This window comes from Astatotilapia calliptera, chromosome 20 (assembly GCF_964374335.1).
Source record: "Astatotilapia calliptera chromosome 20, fAstCal68.1, whole genome shotgun sequence".
Classification (NCBI taxonomy): Eukaryota; Metazoa; Chordata; class Actinopteri; order Cichliformes; family Cichlidae; genus Astatotilapia; species Astatotilapia calliptera.
Genome location: NC_137441.1, coordinates 31,483,353 through 31,503,114, shown reverse-complemented (window position 1 = coordinate 31,503,114; position 19,762 = coordinate 31,483,353). Strand labels below are relative to the sequence as shown.

Here is a 19,762-nt window from a genome sequence, read left to right as displayed (position 1 = left end):
AGAGAAGGAGACGAGAAATTCCTCCCATCCCTCTGTCTTCTCTCCTCCTCCTCCCCAGTGGTATTAATTAGCAGCAGCAGATGAGTGGAGAACGGGAGCCTGCAGGGAGAACAGGTTCATGTCAGGTTAGCATAAGCTGTTGTGCCCCCCCCCGTTTCTCTCACTCTCACTCTCTCTCTTTCTTTTCCTTTTCCTACCCTCACAACACACACACACAAATACACACATAAACAATAGGGATTGTTATAAATTTAAGAAATATGATCTTCTCGTCTTTATGGCTAAAACCAAACGTGTACAAAAATGTGAGTTTTCATTAAGCCCAGCTTAAACTCCTCCTCCTCCCTCCAGTTTTACTCTGAACACAGCCTCTTGACATATTCAAAAAAACAAATCCAACCCTGTAGCACATCAAACGCACAACCACTGACATTATCACCCACCCCACGGTCATGGCGAATCATTGCCCTAGCATCCCTCTGTCTCGCTCCCTATCTTCACTGAAATGCGCTCCAGCCTCCTGTTTTCAATCATCAGTTTCAGGAGCGTCTGGTACGCTTCGGCTTTAATCAATGGAGTCGTCTGCATCTGCACCCGCATTTCACTCTTGTCTAACCGTGACCCGTAGTGTCTGTTTTTATTCGACACGGTACGGAGTAGAAAGCAGAGGACTCCTTTTGAAGGCCTTCGCTAATGTCGAGACCGAGGTTCTGGAGCCAGAGCCGAGTGAAACCCAAGCTAAAGATAGTAAGACCAGATTCTAATCTGAGTGAAGAAAAACTTGTACTTTGGAAGGAGATGAAGGACATGGCAAGGTCCCATAATGGTTTTGCATTGGTTTCCAACAGTCTTGACAAAGGCTGGAAAAAGATAAAAGCTTCTGTTGCAGTGGACACTAATGAATAAAGCTGGCTGATAAATGGTGTTTCATCCTTAATGCAAAGCCAACATACAGCAGATATTTCACTAAAGATGCTGCATAACGCAGCAGACATTTATCCTTGTTCAATAAGAGCATGTTTAAAAAGCATACGTTTTATTTCTCTGTTTATCTATCTGTGCATATTGATGCGTCTTCGTGTGGGTATATGTAAAAGAAAAAGAAAGAAAAATAATAGGAACTGTGGAGCAAATGTGTAACCGTCATTACTATTAATGTTATCACACAATTCAGACTTTTCTCATATTCTCCAGTCCTTACTGTAGAATGAAAGCAGATTCAGAAAGTAACTGTAATATAGTCAGCATATTACAGTTTGCTTATTTAAAGAAAACGTGTAAAAGTGATGCCACTTTGTTACTACTTCATAATATTCTCTTCTTTTTCTCTTCTTTTCTTCCTTTTTTTCTTTCCCTCTGCAGAATTCTATACGACACAACTTGTCCTTGAACAAGTGTTTTCTCAAAGTGCCTCGCTCCAAAGACGACCCTGGAAAAGTAAGTATTTTCTCAACCTTATTGTGCGACTTAAAAAAAAGAAAGCTGGGCGGCGCACGGCGAAAATGTCGAGTGGGTTTCAGCAGGCTTTGCAAGTACGTGGCGACTTTTGACGTGTTTAGTAGCACTCGTGCCACATGTGTGAACACACTTGTGCTTAAGTGCTCACTTGCTCTGCTTCTTTGTCACACACACACACAGTGTCTGCGGTTAAAAGCAATTTGTAACTCCATAACCGGCTGTGCTGAATGCCTAATGCTGCTTTCTCTGTTTTCTGTGGCTCCTACGATATTGATTCTGCCAAGTAATAATGTGGTACAGGGAGTAATGAATAATAAGTATATGTAGGTACTCTCCCTCAGATGCAAGGCCTTCCATGCATCTGTTATGCTTTATTAGAACTGCTTCTCTCTGTATCTCGCAGACACAATCAGAGGAAGCTTTAGATATGTTTCACTCCTGCTGCTGCTGCTGTGGTTAGGAAGCAGCGTTGCCACGGCCACTTCAGCAACTCCAGTTTGATAACAACAATTTGTCAAGTGCTTGGTTGTGCTGAGATCGAAGGACATGCTCAGATGGGGAAAGTGTATAATTGCAGCTGATCACTGAACCCTGTCCTTATGCCATATTTTTAATACAAGCTCAAACTCGTCACAAGGTTAATGTTAGAGGCGATCCGCCACTTTTACACAAAACTGAGGAGCCAAACTTTTCAATGAGCTCTTAAAAACTCTGCTCGTTTTGTTTAGGGGGGTACGGTTGAGGTGGGGTTGGGGGAGCGGAGAGTTTCTCCCGGCTGCGGGGATTTTGGAGCCATTGAAAAATGAATTAGGGGGAAGAAGGTTTAAATAATTCAAACAAAATCCTTGGGCTTGAGTGGAGGCCTATAGTCTGCAAAGACACAAAGAGAGGGCCCCCCCCCCCCCCGATTAGCCTGACTTGGACCTGACCAGCACCTTAATTCACACCGTGGATCGAAGTGGTCGATACCTCGGCGTAGTGGTGGTGGGGTGGGAGGTCAGCTGTGTGCGTGTGTGTGTGTGTGTGTGGAGAAGCTGAATGTACATGCTCTGTTTGAAGCCACAGAGAGAGAGGAGAAGCTAAATCATGCATGTGCTAACGTTAATTGGCTGTGTACTGTTCAGTGATGTGGGACTGAGAGACAGGGGGAGGAGAAGAGGAAAGAATATGAGAGGTGGGGGGGAGATAGATGTTGAGAGTTGAGCTGTGTGCATGTGTGGCCTAGATGAACCTCCTGAATTCAGTCTGCAGCTTTGGACCTCCTTGGGAGGGAAGAGGCAAAATGAAAGGCTGGAAAAAAAAATAATACCGGAAGGAAATCTAGGAGCTAAAAGCAATTGATTTCCTCTTCTCTTATTGTATCTGTTTATTTTGGAGACTGCTGTGTTTTAACATTATGTATCAAAAGGATTTCGGTGGATTTTCTGGGGAAAGGATGCAGAAACGTGCACCACTGGAGAACTAAACCTAGAGAAAACTAATTTGATACTGGAAGAATAACAGATAAGTTGATGCTTTTGGATACTGTGGATGCGGCCATCTCACAGCACTTACTTTTTATTTAGTGACACTTACTGCCAGCCTTATTTTGTAGAAGTAATAAAGAAGAAGCAACTAATAGATTCAGAGAAATAAATCCTGATTTATTTTGTAAGACATTGTGTTTTTGAAATCTAACATAATCTAAAACAGTTTGGGGAAAAAATAGGTGTAAATAGTGGCGAGTGGATCATATTTAATCCATGAGTTTTTGAGACTTCTCTATCATCAGTGTGATGTTTTATTAAGACTAACCCCCTTAAATGTTTTGTTTGTAAGATTAACTGTGAGCAGTAAATTTCAGTTTAAAAAAATTATAATTTTCTTGAAAATATTTCATGGTTTAGACTTTACAGAGTTAATTATCAGAACAATATAAAGATTTCAAATTCATAATAAAATATCTTGGCCTGCAGCAGCAGTTCAAATGTTTTTGAGCCAAAATCTTAAAACTAGAGTTCACTTTGGTTTGAACATCAAACACTTGTTGGCTAGGTTGTTAGTCTAAAGCAGGGGGACTCCAGGCCTCAGGAGCCGGTGTCCTGCAGGATTTAAATGTGTCCTTGATCCAACACAGCTGATTTAAATGGCTAAATTACCTGCTCAACATGTCTTGAAGTTCTCCAGAGGCCTGGTGATGAACTAGTCATTTGATTCAGGTGTGTTGACCCAAGGTGAGATCTAAAGCCTGCAGGAAAAGTTCTAAAAAGTTGCTTAAACAATAAAAAGTGTATTAACCAGTCATATTTACCAAGATTTAAAACTGATTTTGTAGCCACATCTGTGAAATTGTAGGTATTTTTCAATATTTGGCTTATTGATGGAGGGGTTTGCTCTATGATCAGTAATTCAGCATAATTAGGTAGAGCTGTTCGATATAACGATATATCGGATAACAATATAAAAACGTCTATCGTTTCATTTTACGCTATCGTTTGTTTCGTGGTCTCGCAAAATAAGCTGTTTAGGGCAATATTTTTTCATTGCTTTGATGGTCACTGTAGTGGCTATATTAATTTCTTTAAGTTCTCTCTTTCTCTTATGTTTTATATAACCACACTACAGACGGACAAGCGCCTGTTTTTATGCGTTGTGGGCCCTGTGCTTCGTACGTCGCTTACTACATCCAAGATCAAATCATCGCGCTAACTCTGAGCTCGCTATTCCGGTTCCCCGAACACACCTGTTGTTGACGATTAGTATAGCTGGATGAAGTAATGTGAGATCACTGGGTGGCCCAACAGGGGCTACGCATCGATAGTAGAAACATTGATCGGCAACCCTTTGATTGGTCGGCGAAAATGTCGAAGGAGCGCGCTCGGTATTTTTCGGCAGCAGAGCAAGAACTCTTGAGTGAGGGATTTCAGGGGTTTCAGAGTTTAATTAAAACGCAAGGGAACACTGCAAAGGCTGCAAAAGCAAGGAGAGAGGGCTGGCAGAAAGTTGCTGACAAATTAAACTCGTAAGTAATTCAATAATAACAATAATAATGGAGTGGATTTATATAGCGCTTTTCAAGGCACCCAAAGCGCTTTACAATGCCACTATTCATTCACTCTCACATTCACACACTGGTGGAGGCAGCTACGGTTGTAGCCACAGCTGCCCTGGGGCAGACTGACAGAAGCCAGGCTGCCATATTGCGCCATCGGCCCCTCTGGCCAACACCAGTAGGCGGTAGGGTAGATTTATCATATCACACCATATTATCCAATATTATATTACATTATGTTATATTATATCCCCTTTCACATTAGAGCCACAACAGGACCCACTAGAACATGGGAACAAGTAAAAGTGAAATATAAGAATATTCTACAGAATGGTAATATTTATCACTTATATTGCTTGTCGTCTCTTGGAAAGAGACCCTGGAATACTCTGTTTGTTTGTTCATAACAGCAACCAAGAAAAGGGCAGAGCAAAAAAAAGACAGGTGGTGGTCCTGCACCCCCTCGTCAACAAGTTGGTTAAGTGAATAATACCCTCACGGGAAAATCGATATCTCTCTATGAGCACACTGTGGCGCTGAGCTAAAGGATCCTGTCTGTCCCGCAATATACGCTGAATTCTGAGGACTCTCCTTATCAATCTTGCACCTTCCGCAATGGGTTGCTCGCGTAAACGGACAGGATATGACTGCGACAGGCTTCCCAAATCCACCTTCGCTTTTATAGCCGTGGTCTCTCATCTTGATTACACGAAGTAATTTACAATTACTACTCTGAAATATGAATTAAATCTGTAATAATCACATACATGTAATAGAATGTTAATAGTACATTTCCCTTTTTTAGGAAATGACCTGTATGTATCTGTGTGAAATCAATAAATGGATCAGGTGCTGCATTGTCTTTAGTTACATTGATGTTATTTATTTATGGTGAAACAGTGGTGGAATATCGCTGTTGCTTTCGTATGAATGACGCGGACATACCTGCGTGGCCGCGATCTAATCCTGTTTACATAAAGTAAACCTGCTCCCGAGCAGGTTTACGCTTACGGCTCTGTTGCTATGACAGCAAGTCCCGGATGAGCTTCGGGGAACCGACTGATCCAGGATCACGCGAAATCGTCAACAATCTAATCCGGCTAACCTACTTAGCGAGGTACGAAGAACGGGCCCCAGGCCCGTGGTTAGCAACAACGACGGTAACAACATTGCGTGTTCGCTTGTTTATGTTCCACATAAACCTTTCACAATAAAGCTCAATATCCTGTTGAGACTTTTCAAAATAAACTGAATCACGTGAAAGAGCAGATTAATTAGGGATGAGAAGTAAAAAAGAGCCGCCAGGTGCTAAAAAATAAACCTTAGACTCAAACATTAGAACAGGCTTTTCCCCGCAGCACGCCGTGTAATAAATACTCACAGAGAAAACGGCGGCCTTTACAACTTATGTCTAAAAATGTATGGTTTCATGCATTGGTTAAAACACTCGATTCCAGGTACATGACGCCCAGCTGGAAACACTTCCCGCATGACGAGCTGCCCGAGATTCACAGAATTTACAGAAAATGTTACATTTTTGTGATTTATATCGTTATCGGATGATAGAATTCTTATATTGGGATATGAGATTTTGGTCATATCGCACAGCCCTATAATTAGGGCTATATTTGTTGCTGCTTGTACTGACTACATAACTTATGATGGGATGTTTATGTATAAATTAATCACTAATGTTATTTTCTCTGTAAGCCGGATTCTCAGCTATCCCATTCTGTTTTATAAGCATGTAGAATATAGCATTAATATAATACTTTTGGCCACTAGTATATGATCAAAAGCATTGGTCTGGATCTCTTAATCCTTCAGTTGAAGAGGTTTCACTTTCTTTGCCACTGGTGCATAAAATCAAGCACCTAGCCATGTAGTCTGCATTTAAAAGCCTTTGTGAATGAAGAATGCTGTTCTAAAAAAGCTCACAGAATTCAAGTGTGGTACTGTGATAGCTACCACCATTGCAAGAAGTCAGTTTCAATTGACTGCCTCCTAGATATTCTACCACTAACTGTAACTGGTGTTGAAGAATTTAGGAACTACAGGAAGTGGCAGACCATGTAAGGTTACAGAGTGCTGCCAATCCATTCTATTTATATAGCACAAAATCATAACAACAGCAGCCTGAAGGTGCTTTATATTGTATAAGGTAAAGACTCTTTACTAATCCAAAGAAAACCCCAGTAATTAGATGACCCCTTATGACAGGGGTGTCCAACTCCAGGCCTCAAGGGCCGGTGTCCTGCAGGTTTTACATATCACCCTGGGTCAACACACCTGAATCAAATGATTAGTCCATTGAAGGGCGATCGTGGCTCAAGAGTTGGGAGTTCGCCTTGTAATCGGAAGGTTGCCGGTTCGGTCATTGTGTCCTTGGGCAAGACACTTCACCCATTGCCTACTGGTGGTGGTCAGAGGCGCCAGTGTCCAGCAGCCTCGCCTCTGTCAGTGCGCCCCAGGGTGGCTGTGGCTACAATGCCAGCTTGCCATCACCAGTGTGTGAATGTGTGTGTGTGGTAATTTAGCCATTTAAATCAGCTGTGTTGGATCAAGGACACATCTAAAACCTGGATGTGTCCTTGATCCAACACAGCTTGGACACCCCTGCCTTATGAGCAAGCACTTTGGCAACAGTGGGAAGGGAAAACTCACCGAAAAAACCCAAACTCAGGGAGGGGCACTCAAGACAAAGTTTGAAGCTTTGGACAAACCTACAAAGCAACCAAACCACTGGAGAAAAACACACCAAAAAAAACCTTCCATCAAATATGTTTCTAATGTTTGTTTTACTGATGTTAATATTCAGGGTTCCTACTGGGCCATAGACACCAATCCTAAAGAAGACACGGTACCCAGCAGGCCAAAGAAGAGACCACGCTCTGGAGAACGAGTAAGTACACAAGTAGTTTGTATAATCCTGTTTTACCCACAAAAGGCTGATGGGGTATTGTTGTCACTCCGCCAGACAGATGGGTGGGTGGTCGGCGTGCAGCTTTGTAAATGTAATACTTTGAGAATGAGGTGACAGAATTTGGAAATTGATGCTTTAGGTGCATCTGCTAAAAGTCTCAGTGACATCTAGATCAAGATCAGAAATAAAGTTTTCTGGAAATCTTGTGAAGACAATAAATCGCTAAAGATTTTTCAAATCATACCATAGGTGCATCTACTAGGAGGCTGAGGGAACAGCTGGATGCCAGTGTTTCTGTTGTTGTTGTTTCGCTTGTTGTTTTAAAAGTCGTACGAAATGACTTCTCTAAGGATTTATTTCATTCCATATTCTCAAACCTGTGACCCCTTTAAGGTGCTAATATCAAAGTTAGACATCATCAGAGGAGAAGAAAAATGGGATTTTGCTGATGATTCGAGCATTGTTGTAAAATGTCTGAAAAGAGAATTATATGAACAGGAAAAACAAGGCATTTGAAAAAGCTTCCCAATACAAATGAGTTGCTACAGAAATGTGTGAACAGGTTTGCAGTCTTTCTCCTGTTCCCATGTTATAATGATGCATGGACAGACTAGCAGTCCAATAATGTACCTTTAAACCTCCCCTGAAAGATGAGTGTAAGAGCCCTCAGCGGTACTAGTAGCTCTGTGAGAATTGACGTCTCTTTAGCTTGTTAGGAAGCTAACATTAGCTTATTTGCACAAAAAAGCATGTCAGTGTTGGCTGTCAGGTATCGTGTGGACCACGTGATAGGAGATTACCAAATGTCAAATACAGCCATATTGTGCCAGACCATCAAGTTCTACTTCAGATATTTCTCTCAAAACCACATCTCACTCAAAGGCCAGGGGATCATCGCAGGCAGCAGGCTTCAACATCTGGTGACCATAAATCACTGCACAGTACCTCAGAGACCAAAAGATGTGGATTATCTTGCCATCGCTTGCTTTACCTCCTCCTAAATGCAGCCCAAAGTATCTTTTTACCCTTCAAGTCAATTTTCTTCTTTCTGCTGCTCATAACTACAGTGATTGTGCGCTGTGCTCGAACGCCTCGTGTCTACTCACAGATGGAGGGCTGAAGCTGCTGAGTGGACACGGTGTAACACCTTGTCTACACAAGAGGCACAGCATGAGCAGCATATTCGATGCCGCAGCAATGTAGGAAAAAACACACTTTCTTTTGTGTAATTATTACATTTTAAAGCCACAAAGTACCAAACTTTATCCTCTTTTTGTTTTGTTTTTTTCCTCTGTGGGTTATTCTTGCTGTGCACTGCTCGATTGTTATTGACGAACTTATTACTGCGCTCTAGTGCAGGAGAATGCCCGATCACCGGCGCGCGTGCCTTCTTTGTAACAGAACCAGAACCTATGGTTGCAATTAAACAACTTTTTGATATTCATCCTCATATTCATCCAGGTTAATCCCACAGGCTTTGGGGTTAGCAATTTTCAAGATGCCATAAAAGCAGCAGGAACAAGCTACCAGATAGATGTGAGAATACAGAAGCAGGAATGAAAATTGGTTTTGGGAAATTGATTGACAGCAGCTGAGGCTATAAATATATGTAACCCTGCATCAACTTGGCAGAATGCGGCTGGTGTGCAGTCATTAACCTGGGGATGTGAATACAAAAGCAGTGCGGAGTGAGCTCCATCGTGTATTTCAAGTCTGCTTTCACCACTGTCTGCCATCATCTCTCTGTTTTTTGTTTTTTTCCTGACTCTGACTACAGTATGGCGTGCATTTCGATGTCTGTTTTCTTAGCGGCTGATTAGCACGCTCATAAACTAGTGTCGGCGGTTAATGGCCAAAATTTTAATACGGTTCAGATTCAGTATTCAGCACATTAAACAGATTGAATTCCTCTCTGATTATTACCTCAGCGGCTTAAATGAACTGTGCTCCCCTGGCAAAGGGATGGGTACTAAAACTGCTGCCGTATGACACAAAGACTTGTAGTCAGTCACAAACGAATACAAAATAAAACATTTAAATGGCTTCAGTTCAGTGATATGAGATCTGGTGACATGCAATATCATTACTAGGCTCTGGATAACATGGCATTACTTCTCCCCGAAGCCAGAATGAGGCCACCAATTAGTGTAATCAGTTGGTGTAGTGGACCAAGCAGAAGATCTCCCAAAGTCTATTTCACAGGGGTGAGGTGTACCTCCAGTGTGCAGGTATATATTGTATTAAGCAGATGATCCTCTGAATGTTGCATTAAAGAAAATACGCGTCTTTTATCACGATCATCCGCCTCCCTTTCTCATCCAGCCAGTCTCTGACTGTTGGCGCATCTTGATCATTATCTTTCGCTTCGTCCGTCTGCATTTCTGCTTTAGCCATCTTCCTCTCTGGGGAACTCTGACAGGCGCAGCGCGACAAAGTGCACAATCACTGTAAGGTGTCGCTCATTGGAGAAAGAATCGAGGCAAAAGAGACGGAAAGGGTTGGGGAGGTACAAGAGAGGGGAAGAGCAGAAAGGAGGCGTGAAAGGAAGGTTGCGGAAAGCAGGAAAAAGACATCAAGGTAGCGAGAAGAAACAGTCAAGTTTAAGGGAAGGAAAAAGAGGTAAGAGGAGTAAGTGGGAGAGGAGGGAGGAGGGAAAGTGTTCTAGGCTTGTGTTCCAGTTAATTACCACAGAAGGCCCCGGGGCTGCCGTTAGACATATTTTCTTCACCAACGATTTTTTTTTTTTATTACAAACATTAATTAATTCAGAGCCTTGTCATCTCGTCTTACATGGATGGGCCCTTTGACCCCTTTTCTTACGCCTCACTTGCACTGCTGGCAGACACACTGTGGGCTGTCACATGGGCTAAGGAGAAACAGGGAGGTTTTAAGTGCTAAGATTTATGGCGGCATTACCATCTGAAAAAAAGAAAAAGAAAGAAAGGTGGGCTAAATACATCTTGTGTGTTAACTGGGATTTTGTTGCACCTCGGTTACACAGTCAAATATTTTAAGTTGGCAGGAAGGGCTAAACGTCAACCGCATAAATGCATTGTATAAATGTGTAGACAGGCAAGTGTACACGTAGTTTAGTACCTGTGTCTCCAGTGCCCTTAAGCATAATCACTCTCTTTCATTTCTGGTAGATGCTTCTCTGTTTGCCTGTCTGTCTGTCTGCCCGTCTGTCACCACTCAATTATCTCCCTGCCTATTCTTCTATTCTGCTCTTCCTCCACAAGCCTTCCTCCTGCCTCTCTTCACCTCTCTCTTGTCTTCTTTTTAAGTGCCTCCACCAGGGAACCGACAACCCGTTTAGCTGGGAGTTTATCATAAATTAAAGATTGCATTGTTACCAACCAATCCTCTTACTGTAAGCAGTTTGGGAAGGCAGGCAAGCTGTCTTGAACCCTGAAAGGAGTCAGACAAGGAGAAAAAAAACATCTTCCCCGGGTTTCTTTTTTTGTTGTTGTTGTTTTTTTCTCTCTCTCTCTCTCTCTCTCTCCTTTTTTTTCTTCTTCATTTGGCAGGCATCAATTTAGCCCCTCATCGATCTTTGAATAGTTCCTCACGTCCTCACACTCAGTTAACCCTACTTTAGCGCTTTGTGAGGACAGCAGCAGAAAATGAACTGCTGCTGAATGCATTATAGGTACGTGAATAATGCATGAGGATGGCTTGATTCATCTTATCAAGTGCAAGTGATGTGTCCACTTTCCAGGCTGTTTAAGTGTCCCGCAATTTAAATGAAGCGCGCCTCGACTAGTTCACACAGTGTGAGCCTGGGGCGTGATGGTGATTCAGGAGGCTCAGTGAAGAATCATGAACTTGCAGCACACTTAGATTTCTCATAACCTTTGTCACATTTCATTTCCGTCCTCGTTTTCAAACTCCTCTGGACATTTTCAATCAGCGGAGAGCATCCACGAATGATTTCTGCATAATAACTAGAAGGCGAGACTCTACTGTTTAAAAAAAATATTAGTGCACCCCTTTATACTAATATTTAAAACGATCTTGAAAATGCGTACATTTGGAAATGGTGCTTTCGCGCCGCAGTGTGGACTGCAAAAATGCCAACTTTCTAAAACGATGACGCATGTTAGTCATATGATGCAGTCATGTGACCAATTAAACTAAGAAAGCGGAGGGCATTATACAAACAATTGTTTTGTTTGCTCTCAGTTTGGACAGCCCTATTAAAGATTAATATCAGTCTGTACATGCTCCAGATAGCTTTTCTTCACATTCTTTAACTCTCACTCGCTTTTGCAACTTTGTACTTTTGTGTTACTCGCAGCATCAACTCCACCTCATTGTTAGTCCATTTAAAAAACTCGGTGCTTTTCCTCAACCCTTTGCCGCGACGTTTCAAAGAGCCGGAAAGTAAATAAACAGCAGACAGAAATGAGGCAGGTCGAATCTTCTTGCGTTTCACACATGCGCAGTGCTGGAACATAAGCGTTTTCGGCCGTTTCCCCAATGAAAACGCAGTTTTCAAATCCATCCGGGCTAGTGTGGACGTAGCCTTACTTACACGTTTAATCAAGATGTAAGTAAGAGTAATCTTTAATAAGGCAAAAACAGAGTTTGTACAATTGTACAGTTTTGTATGACCACCTTTATTCTTCAACACAGTCTAAAGTCTCTTAGACAAGCTTTCTTATAGTTTCTTTAAGTAGTCTTCAGGAACAATTGAAGACTAGACAAGATCCCCAACACCACTGGCTGAAAGGCAAACCTGAACCTTGACAGAGCCTCCACAGTGCTTTACAGGTGACTCTTTTACCTGTTGTACCTGTCTGCTGACCTCCTTCTATTTGGATCCATCACCTGTTGTCATCAGTTTAACCTAAAGAAAACCTAACCTGTTGCTGGGATCAGACTGGTATTCTGCAATGTTTTTTCAACATCTGTATCTCCCGTAACTCCTGAACTATTTGCTCAATTGAAAGAATTCCAGCATTTCCTAAAAGCAGCATTTTGCATTGATATTAGAGTCATTACGGTAATCACAGGCACGATGTCGCAGCAGCCCAGCGAAGACGAAGATTGGTTGAGAAAGGAGAGAGACGCTAATATCACTGAAAAAGCATAGAGTTGCTGCTTTCAGATGAACAGCTTTATATCCAGTTTCCTCAGTTTTGTAATTGCACGACATACCATGCCAAGATTTCAGCTAATAGCTCTTTGGGAATCACCTTGTTGGTGAAAAAAAATATTATTTTATGCCTTTTTTGTGTTTAAGTGATTCATTGGTCAGTGAGTGAAAAAGCAGCCAGTGGCCAAAGAAAGAAACTTTGAAATACCTTCAGAAAGCTTAGAGAACTGTTGTTTAAGACCACTTTAAAAAATGACAAAAAGCTCAAAGCCTTTGCTCAGTACTGTACCTGCCACAACACAGTGTAACGTGTGGTGAACCTGAAAGGGGTACAACCTGCATCTTTAGTGTTAAAGAATGCTTCACATATCTCCACCTTAAAAAGTTGCTTTCCTCCTGCAGTTTTCCATTCTCTGTTATAACCCCCTTTCAAAAGATGAACACAGGCTAGAGATAAGCCAGGGCTGACTTTTGGCTTCATAGGGAATTCAAACCCATTGCACCAACGCTGGACGTTTTTCTGTTTTGTTTTGTTTTTTTGTTTTTTTTTTGCTCTTAAGACTACTTACCTTTTCTGGTCAGAAAATGCACGATTAGCCAAAGTCTCTTGTGGGTGCAAGATTTTCTAAAGCTTAATAAAGAGTATTTGCAGAAATTCCCTTCACTTACAATGCTGCAAGGTTGATGTAGCTTTCTTTTTTTGCCCGGTGACACCAAAAACATGTTGCCCACCACACCTTAAAATTCCCCAGCCAACCAACAAGGTTCACTGACATTGCTGCTTTTATTTTATATTCCTAGCCTTTTATTCTATAGCACAATTATAATAGAATAGAATACGATGAATTAGGTGTATTCAAACTTTATGCAGGGGGATATCAGGCAATCAGTGATGTATTTGCTGCACAGTGGTTTTTATGTCTTGTAATAGTCGCCACATTAAAGTCTTAAGGAAACATGAAAAGCAGGGTTTGCTACGTTACTGTTTTTAGCCCGTTTCCTGTAAATGTGATCAATCTCCCCAGAGTGTACTAAATCACTGATTTGAATCAGTTTACTGGGCTTATTGTGGAAGTTATAGCCAAATCAATAAAAACAGCTGGAATCTGGCCACAGATGAGAGGGAATCACTGTAGAATAAATGCGGAGACTTCAGAAAAGACATCATACGCATCACGGATTTTATAAAAAGACCTTGTGAGGTTTGTGCAAGTTTACGCAGATCAGTTTGTGCTCGTTCACTTTTAGTGCCTGAAGCCACTGTTTATCCTGCCTTTTTTCCTTCATTAGGAAGCATTATTAGTTCAGTCAGAAACGAGTATTCTAGGCAATTCCACAACAGACTTTTTGGCTTGTCATTGTCAGAAAAACCCCAAAACATTATTAATAAAATAATAATGTTTAGTTGCCTTCACGTGGGTCGTGTTATCAGGATACTGAACCCAAATCCGCACTTATGAACATTTTCTATGCCCAGATTTTTCTCACACTGTCTCCTGTTCCTGCAGGCATCGACCCCTTACAGCCTGGAGTCCGAGTCTCTGAGGATGGACTGCATCATGTCAGGAGGGGCATCTCCCACTCTGGCCATCAATGCTGTGACCAACAAGGTAGGGCACCAGCTGTTCATAGGCTGTTTCAATACAAAACAGCGCAACAGCGCAGGCATACAAAGTTTATGTGACCGGACGCGTGGCTTCCATCCTCAGTTAGATACAGACAGAGGTTGGTTCGGCATTTGGCGACTCTCCTTTTAGAAAGAGCTTTTCTTCCATTTTGGCAAATTCAACAAATTCAAATAGGGATCCAGAGCCAGCAGAGCCAACATCATAACAAAGAAACAGCAAACAGTCAAAAAGAGAAGTAAAATCAGCGTGTCACTGTTCATTTTGACATGAGTTCATGAGGCTTGAGTTCTTTTGTTATAGCAGTATCATCTACAACCTATTATCAAACATATCAGAATTGTTGTACAAGGTTACTGGATAACTGTGAGGTTGGAATTCATGCCGTGGTGGTGGAGGGGGCGTGGGTCAGAGGAGATTCATTAGCAGGTTGGACTCTCTGGATTGGGATTCATTTAAATGCTGTTAGTTTCATTGACGATGACCTTATATGCTTCAGAAGCGACAGATGTTCCATTCAGAGCTTTAAAACACTGTAGTAAAAATCTTCAGAATGATCATAGTTCGTTGGCATTTATATGAATGAATATTGATTTCTTAGTTCTGTGCAATGATTAGTCATTTGTACTTGCTTGTGAGGAAAATGTGTCAAACTTTGTCACAACATATTTATAGTAAGACATAACTGCAGCAGAAGCAGCAGCAGAAGTGTCTGTTTTTCTTTTTCGCCTCTTCTTTAGAGGCTGAGACGCCTTCAGAACAAGTCTTCACTTCTAGCAGAAAGCCTTACGCGACACAAACACACACAAGCATTTAAACACTAAACTGCGTGTGATCGCCTATGTGAGGGTCAGAGATCAAGCAGAGACAGGGACCTCTGACACCTATCTGATCTGACGCACACACCCACACAAACACAGTAATTATGCGCAGTGGGTGATCCTTTTCGTCCTGTCCCCAACCAAAGAGAAAATTTGTCCCGCAGCAGCTCGCATTACTCTGTTTGTTCTGGATGGGATGCGAAGGTCTGGACTTTGCAGCACGTTACAGTTTTCCATTCTGGACTTTTAACAGACCCTGACTCATACTTCCCAGAATTTGTCAATATGAGACACGAGGATGAGAATTTCTGCACTTTTTTTTCTTATCAGCGTTGTAGCCAAGTACTCATGCAATTTTAATCATTATTATTATTATTATTATTATTATCTGGAATTCAGTCCTTTTTTGCTGTGAGACACGGCAAACAACAGAGTGCAGTGGATTAACTTGCCTACCTGAAAAAGTAGATACTGCAGATCCTTCACATTTTCCACCATCATTCTTATAACAAAGCCGTTAATAACGTTATTAATCAATGCCGCAAAAGGTATTGCAGTTTTATTAGATAATCGCTAAGACAAAACAAGGACAGAGCTTCACAAGCAGCCAACTTGGTGCAGATCATCAAGCGATTATTGTTTGGCGTGTTTGGCGTGCCACTCGTGCAGCAGGTGGAGAAACAAAAGGATTTTCATTTGATTTCTTTAAACGTGTCAGGTTGCACTCAATCCGCGCTACGCCAGGAAAGACTAAAACTTGAGTCGTCTCAGACATCAGTATACATTTTGAAACAATGATTCAGAGCACGGAGACCTTGATGATAATGATGCCGATGCCGGCATCAGTGACATCCGCCCACATCCGCACAGGTGGCGTCCTGCAGGCACAGCAGTGCGTCAGAGCTTCTTCTATAACACGTTTGCTCTCGCCGATGTTCTGTTTGCATTGGACAAAGCCTGCACTACTGAAGGAAGGCGTTCCTATAATTTGATACTGGGAATTTAGGATAGCGGGGGTCGAGGGGGTGGAGGAGGATCAGGATCAGATCATTGCACTGAGTTACTGTAATGTTTGCATAATGAAAAAACAAATCTTTTATGATCTGTTGTGATTAGTGTTTCGGTTCTTTGCTTCTGTGTAGATTTCAACCTAAAGCACCTCATTAAACCTAAAAAGAAATCCCTGTTCCTTTACTTCCACAGTCAGGAGAATTAAACTTTCACCCAGTGCCGATATTACCAAAACTATTCAAACAGGAACAGTTCAGGATTAACACTTTAACCCACGACTCAATAGCACTTCTCTATCCTTTCTTTTTTGCCACTACAAGATGTTCTGCAGTGTAGAGCACTGCCCCAGAGAGCCTTTAATGTTGTCTCACCCGAAGGCTGTATTTTCGCATTTGTCTATACAATTAAATGTTGCCTGGAGGTAATGTTGGCGCTGCGCTTCACAAGTCCTGACAGTCAAATAAAACAAGAGAAACATGATTCAACGTAATCCTGAGGCATTGCTCTTGAACGCTTTGTGATCTGCTACAATAAGATATACAGCGTAGTTACTTCGAAGTGCAACTTGGTGTCTTTATCTAATCAGAATCAACAAGTTCAAGGTGGCAAAAAAAAAAAAAGCAAAATCACAAGCTTAGGGTCGGTGAGTCTATTTTTTTTCTTCTTTCGTTTAACACAGCAAAAGGACAAATTTATATAGACCAGAACTAATATTTCCACATTTTCCTCATAACTTGTTCCATCAGTTAATGGTGCATGGGTAACTCCTTGAGTGGCGCGGCACTCACTTCAGTCTGGATATGAATTGGCGCGTGAACAAATATGAGGCAGTGTAACAAAATAGGCTACAAGGAACAATAAAGTCATGAATCAGTGCCTTTGAAGGGGTTTATGTGGTGCGTTGGCTCAAATCGTTGGCCCCGTATAATAGCCTTTATTGTCATATTAACATCAACACTGTGTGTGTGTGTGTGTAGGTAGCGCTGTACAACCATGAAGCAGAAGGCAGCGAGAGTCCTGGGAGCCTGGGCGGCAGCCTTAGCAACAGCCTTTCAGAGCAAAGTTTGGCGTCCGTCAACCTCAACAACCGGAGCACCGCGGTCAGCAGTGGCAGCAACGTGCACGGATACACACCAGTAAGACCTTTGCTTTTGGTTGTTGTTGTTGTTTAGAGTGATCGCTTCTAGGTTTTATGTTTCTCGTGACAATTTTCCACTCAGAATTCAAGGACACTGCCACAGTGTCTGGTTTTTCATTCACAGCTGACAAATTTTAAACAAGCAGCATTAAAACTATTTTTACGTGTTCTGTGTCGTGTTTGGGTTTTTTTCCCCTGGATTCACTCGAAATAATCTGGATGATTCAGACACCGGTCGAGACACCAGATCAGTACAGAAGGTGTCTGCTGCACCCTTAGCAGACTGAGGAGGTGGTAACCAGCTAACAACATGTACGCTGGATCTACGGTACACTGCTCACTCTCATTTTATGTTTGATGCTCAGATTTTGCAGCCAAATATGTTTTCGCTCATCTTTAGCAGAGCACATTCACTGTGCGTAGAAGCAAAGTAATGACACTTTCTTTGGTTTTTCAAACAATTAGGCCTAATTGTGGTCACCTATTTAAAAAATCAAGGGGAAATGGATTATCTCTCTATTGTAGTGCTACTTTAACATGCATAGAAAGAATCAAATGGGCAACTTCAGTCATCGCTTCTTATGTGCAGAATTTATTTGTGCTCAGACAAGTGAAGCTGACCCAATCCAAAGAGACTTTTATCATTCCTTCCTTCCAGAGGTATGGAAATGCAATTCAGAGTGCAGATTGATTGAAAACTCAGTTGCTTGTTGTTGAACATTGCATTCATATGGACTGATTATTTAGCTCGTGGATTGAATTTTGTTTTGCCGCAGACTATCAATACTCTTTGCAGCCGCTCGCGCCCCTCAGGGCCGAACACCACAAAATAAATTTCAAACCTGTGGGAAATGCTTTGATAGCGGCTTGCTTCTGTCATCCAAAAATAAAACAAGAAGCAAGTTTATCTTGGTTGGTTTTGCTGTTTTTAGATGAGTGTGAGCCAGATGCTGTGTGTGTGTGATTATTTAATACTGCTGAACTTATGCTCTGAAAGCTCTTCGCGTCAAACCTCTTTCGACTTCAGACATTTTTGTAAACGACAATCCTACATTCACACCCACTTAACGCTGTGATTGGCCAGCTGTGTGGAGGTGAGAAAGGAGCGAAGGACTACACTCTAGCTCTAGCTCTTTTTTCCTCTGGTGGTTATGTAACTGCAGTACTGAGCAAAGAGTCTTGAGCCACCCCTCTCTTTATGTTTCGATTGAAAAAAAAACAGTCTTTGTTGTAATTTTTTGAAGTGCTCTTGAGCAACAACTCTCTAGGCTTTCAGAGTTGTTTTTGGACGTTGGCTGCTTTTTCACTCATTTCCAGTCCAGTCTTTGTCCCTGACAGTTTTCAGACACATTTGGGGGTTTTATGTTGTTTTTTTTATTAAGCCACTTAACACTGAGCTACCATACCCCACTAACTCTATTATTTCAGCAGGTCCCACACACTGTATACAGAGGACACATTGATGCAGTCCCATGTTGTCCGCTGTTAATGTTCCTACAAACTTGGATAATACAAAGTAGAGAAGGAACTCTGCACATAGCTGTTTCGCGCCATATTTTATCCTGACAGTTTGAACTATTCCTTGTGCCTAAAAACAAGGTCCTATTTAACTGAGTAGTCTTAAATAGTCCAACTTACATGATAATGAGCTGCTTGTTTATTAAAGAGGGACTACATTAGGAAACCAATATGTTTGAACATAAACTGACCCATGATGAGCTTTTGAGATTCAAAACAACATATTAATGGAGTGATTTTGGACCCGATTAGGAGTGACCTGATGTCTGAATAACTGAAGCAGCTCCCGTTAGTTTTCCTTTCAAATCAAGTCAAGTGGCTTTATTGTCATTCCAACTATGTGCAGTGGTACAGTACACAGTGAAGCGAGACAACGGTGCTACGTACAACATATAACAGACAATCAACACAGGACTGCATAAAGTGCAAGTGTGCAAAAATTTCAAAAATCTCCCCCCAAAAAACCCCCAAACAGTGCAACACTAGGCAGAACAGAACGATACAGACACAAGCCAGTGGAGACACAACAGTGCAATAGCAAAGTGCAACAATGACAGTGGGTTGTGCAAAAGACTGATTGTCTTTCACTACTAATGTAGTATCTACAGGCTTTAAAGAAGTGATGCTCAAATGTTTTTGGTGTCCTCGTGACCTTTATAAGGTGCACAAAAAGGGGCGGTACACTTACACATTCTTGCTTTGCAGTCCACGAGGTTCCCTGCTGTGTCAACTGTCATTCATATTTTCACCTGTATATATTCTGGCTCCCAGTGGATAAACCTTTGTGAGCAAGTGTGCCTTTCTTTCTATTCAGTCCATTTCATTCTCCAAATCCTTGTAGTAGTGTAGCTACAACAGCGTTTTTTCCCCACTGCGATCACTAAAGTCCCTTTCGGTCAAATATAAATATGGGAACTAGACAGACCTGCATTGTGTTTGATGTATTTGTGATCGTTTTCGCGCCTGTGTCCCTCTAAACCAAATGTAATACAGTTTTAAAGGCCAGTCTCTGTTCAAAAACAAAATTACAGGAGGGCTGAAAAATCCCAACTCTTCATTATCTCTCCCTTGTAACAGCTGCTCACCTTTTTACCATCAATCACTTTTCCCTGCTCACCTCCCACCTGCATTAGCAAAGG

The 19,762-nt window shown here is 41.8% G+C and overlaps 1 protein-coding gene across 11 annotated transcripts in view; it reads left to right on the top strand.

Annotated features, from left to right (window-relative positions):
• Positions 1-19,762, top strand: part of LOC113013014 (forkhead box protein J3-like) — an 81,344-nt gene that overhangs the window by 31,467 nt on the left and 30,115 nt on the right. For all 11 annotated transcript variants that reach the window (XM_080295677.1, XM_026153535.2, XM_080295676.1 and 8 more), the window contains 4 exons: positions 1,363-1,437; positions 7,308-7,391; positions 14,019-14,120; positions 16,945-17,103. In XM_080295677.1, the coding sequence (XP_080151803.1) occupies positions 1,363-1,437; positions 7,308-7,391; positions 14,019-14,120; positions 16,945-17,103 (420 nt within the window). The remainder of the gene's footprint in view (positions 1-1,362; positions 1,438-7,307; positions 7,392-14,018; positions 14,121-16,944; positions 17,104-19,762) is intronic.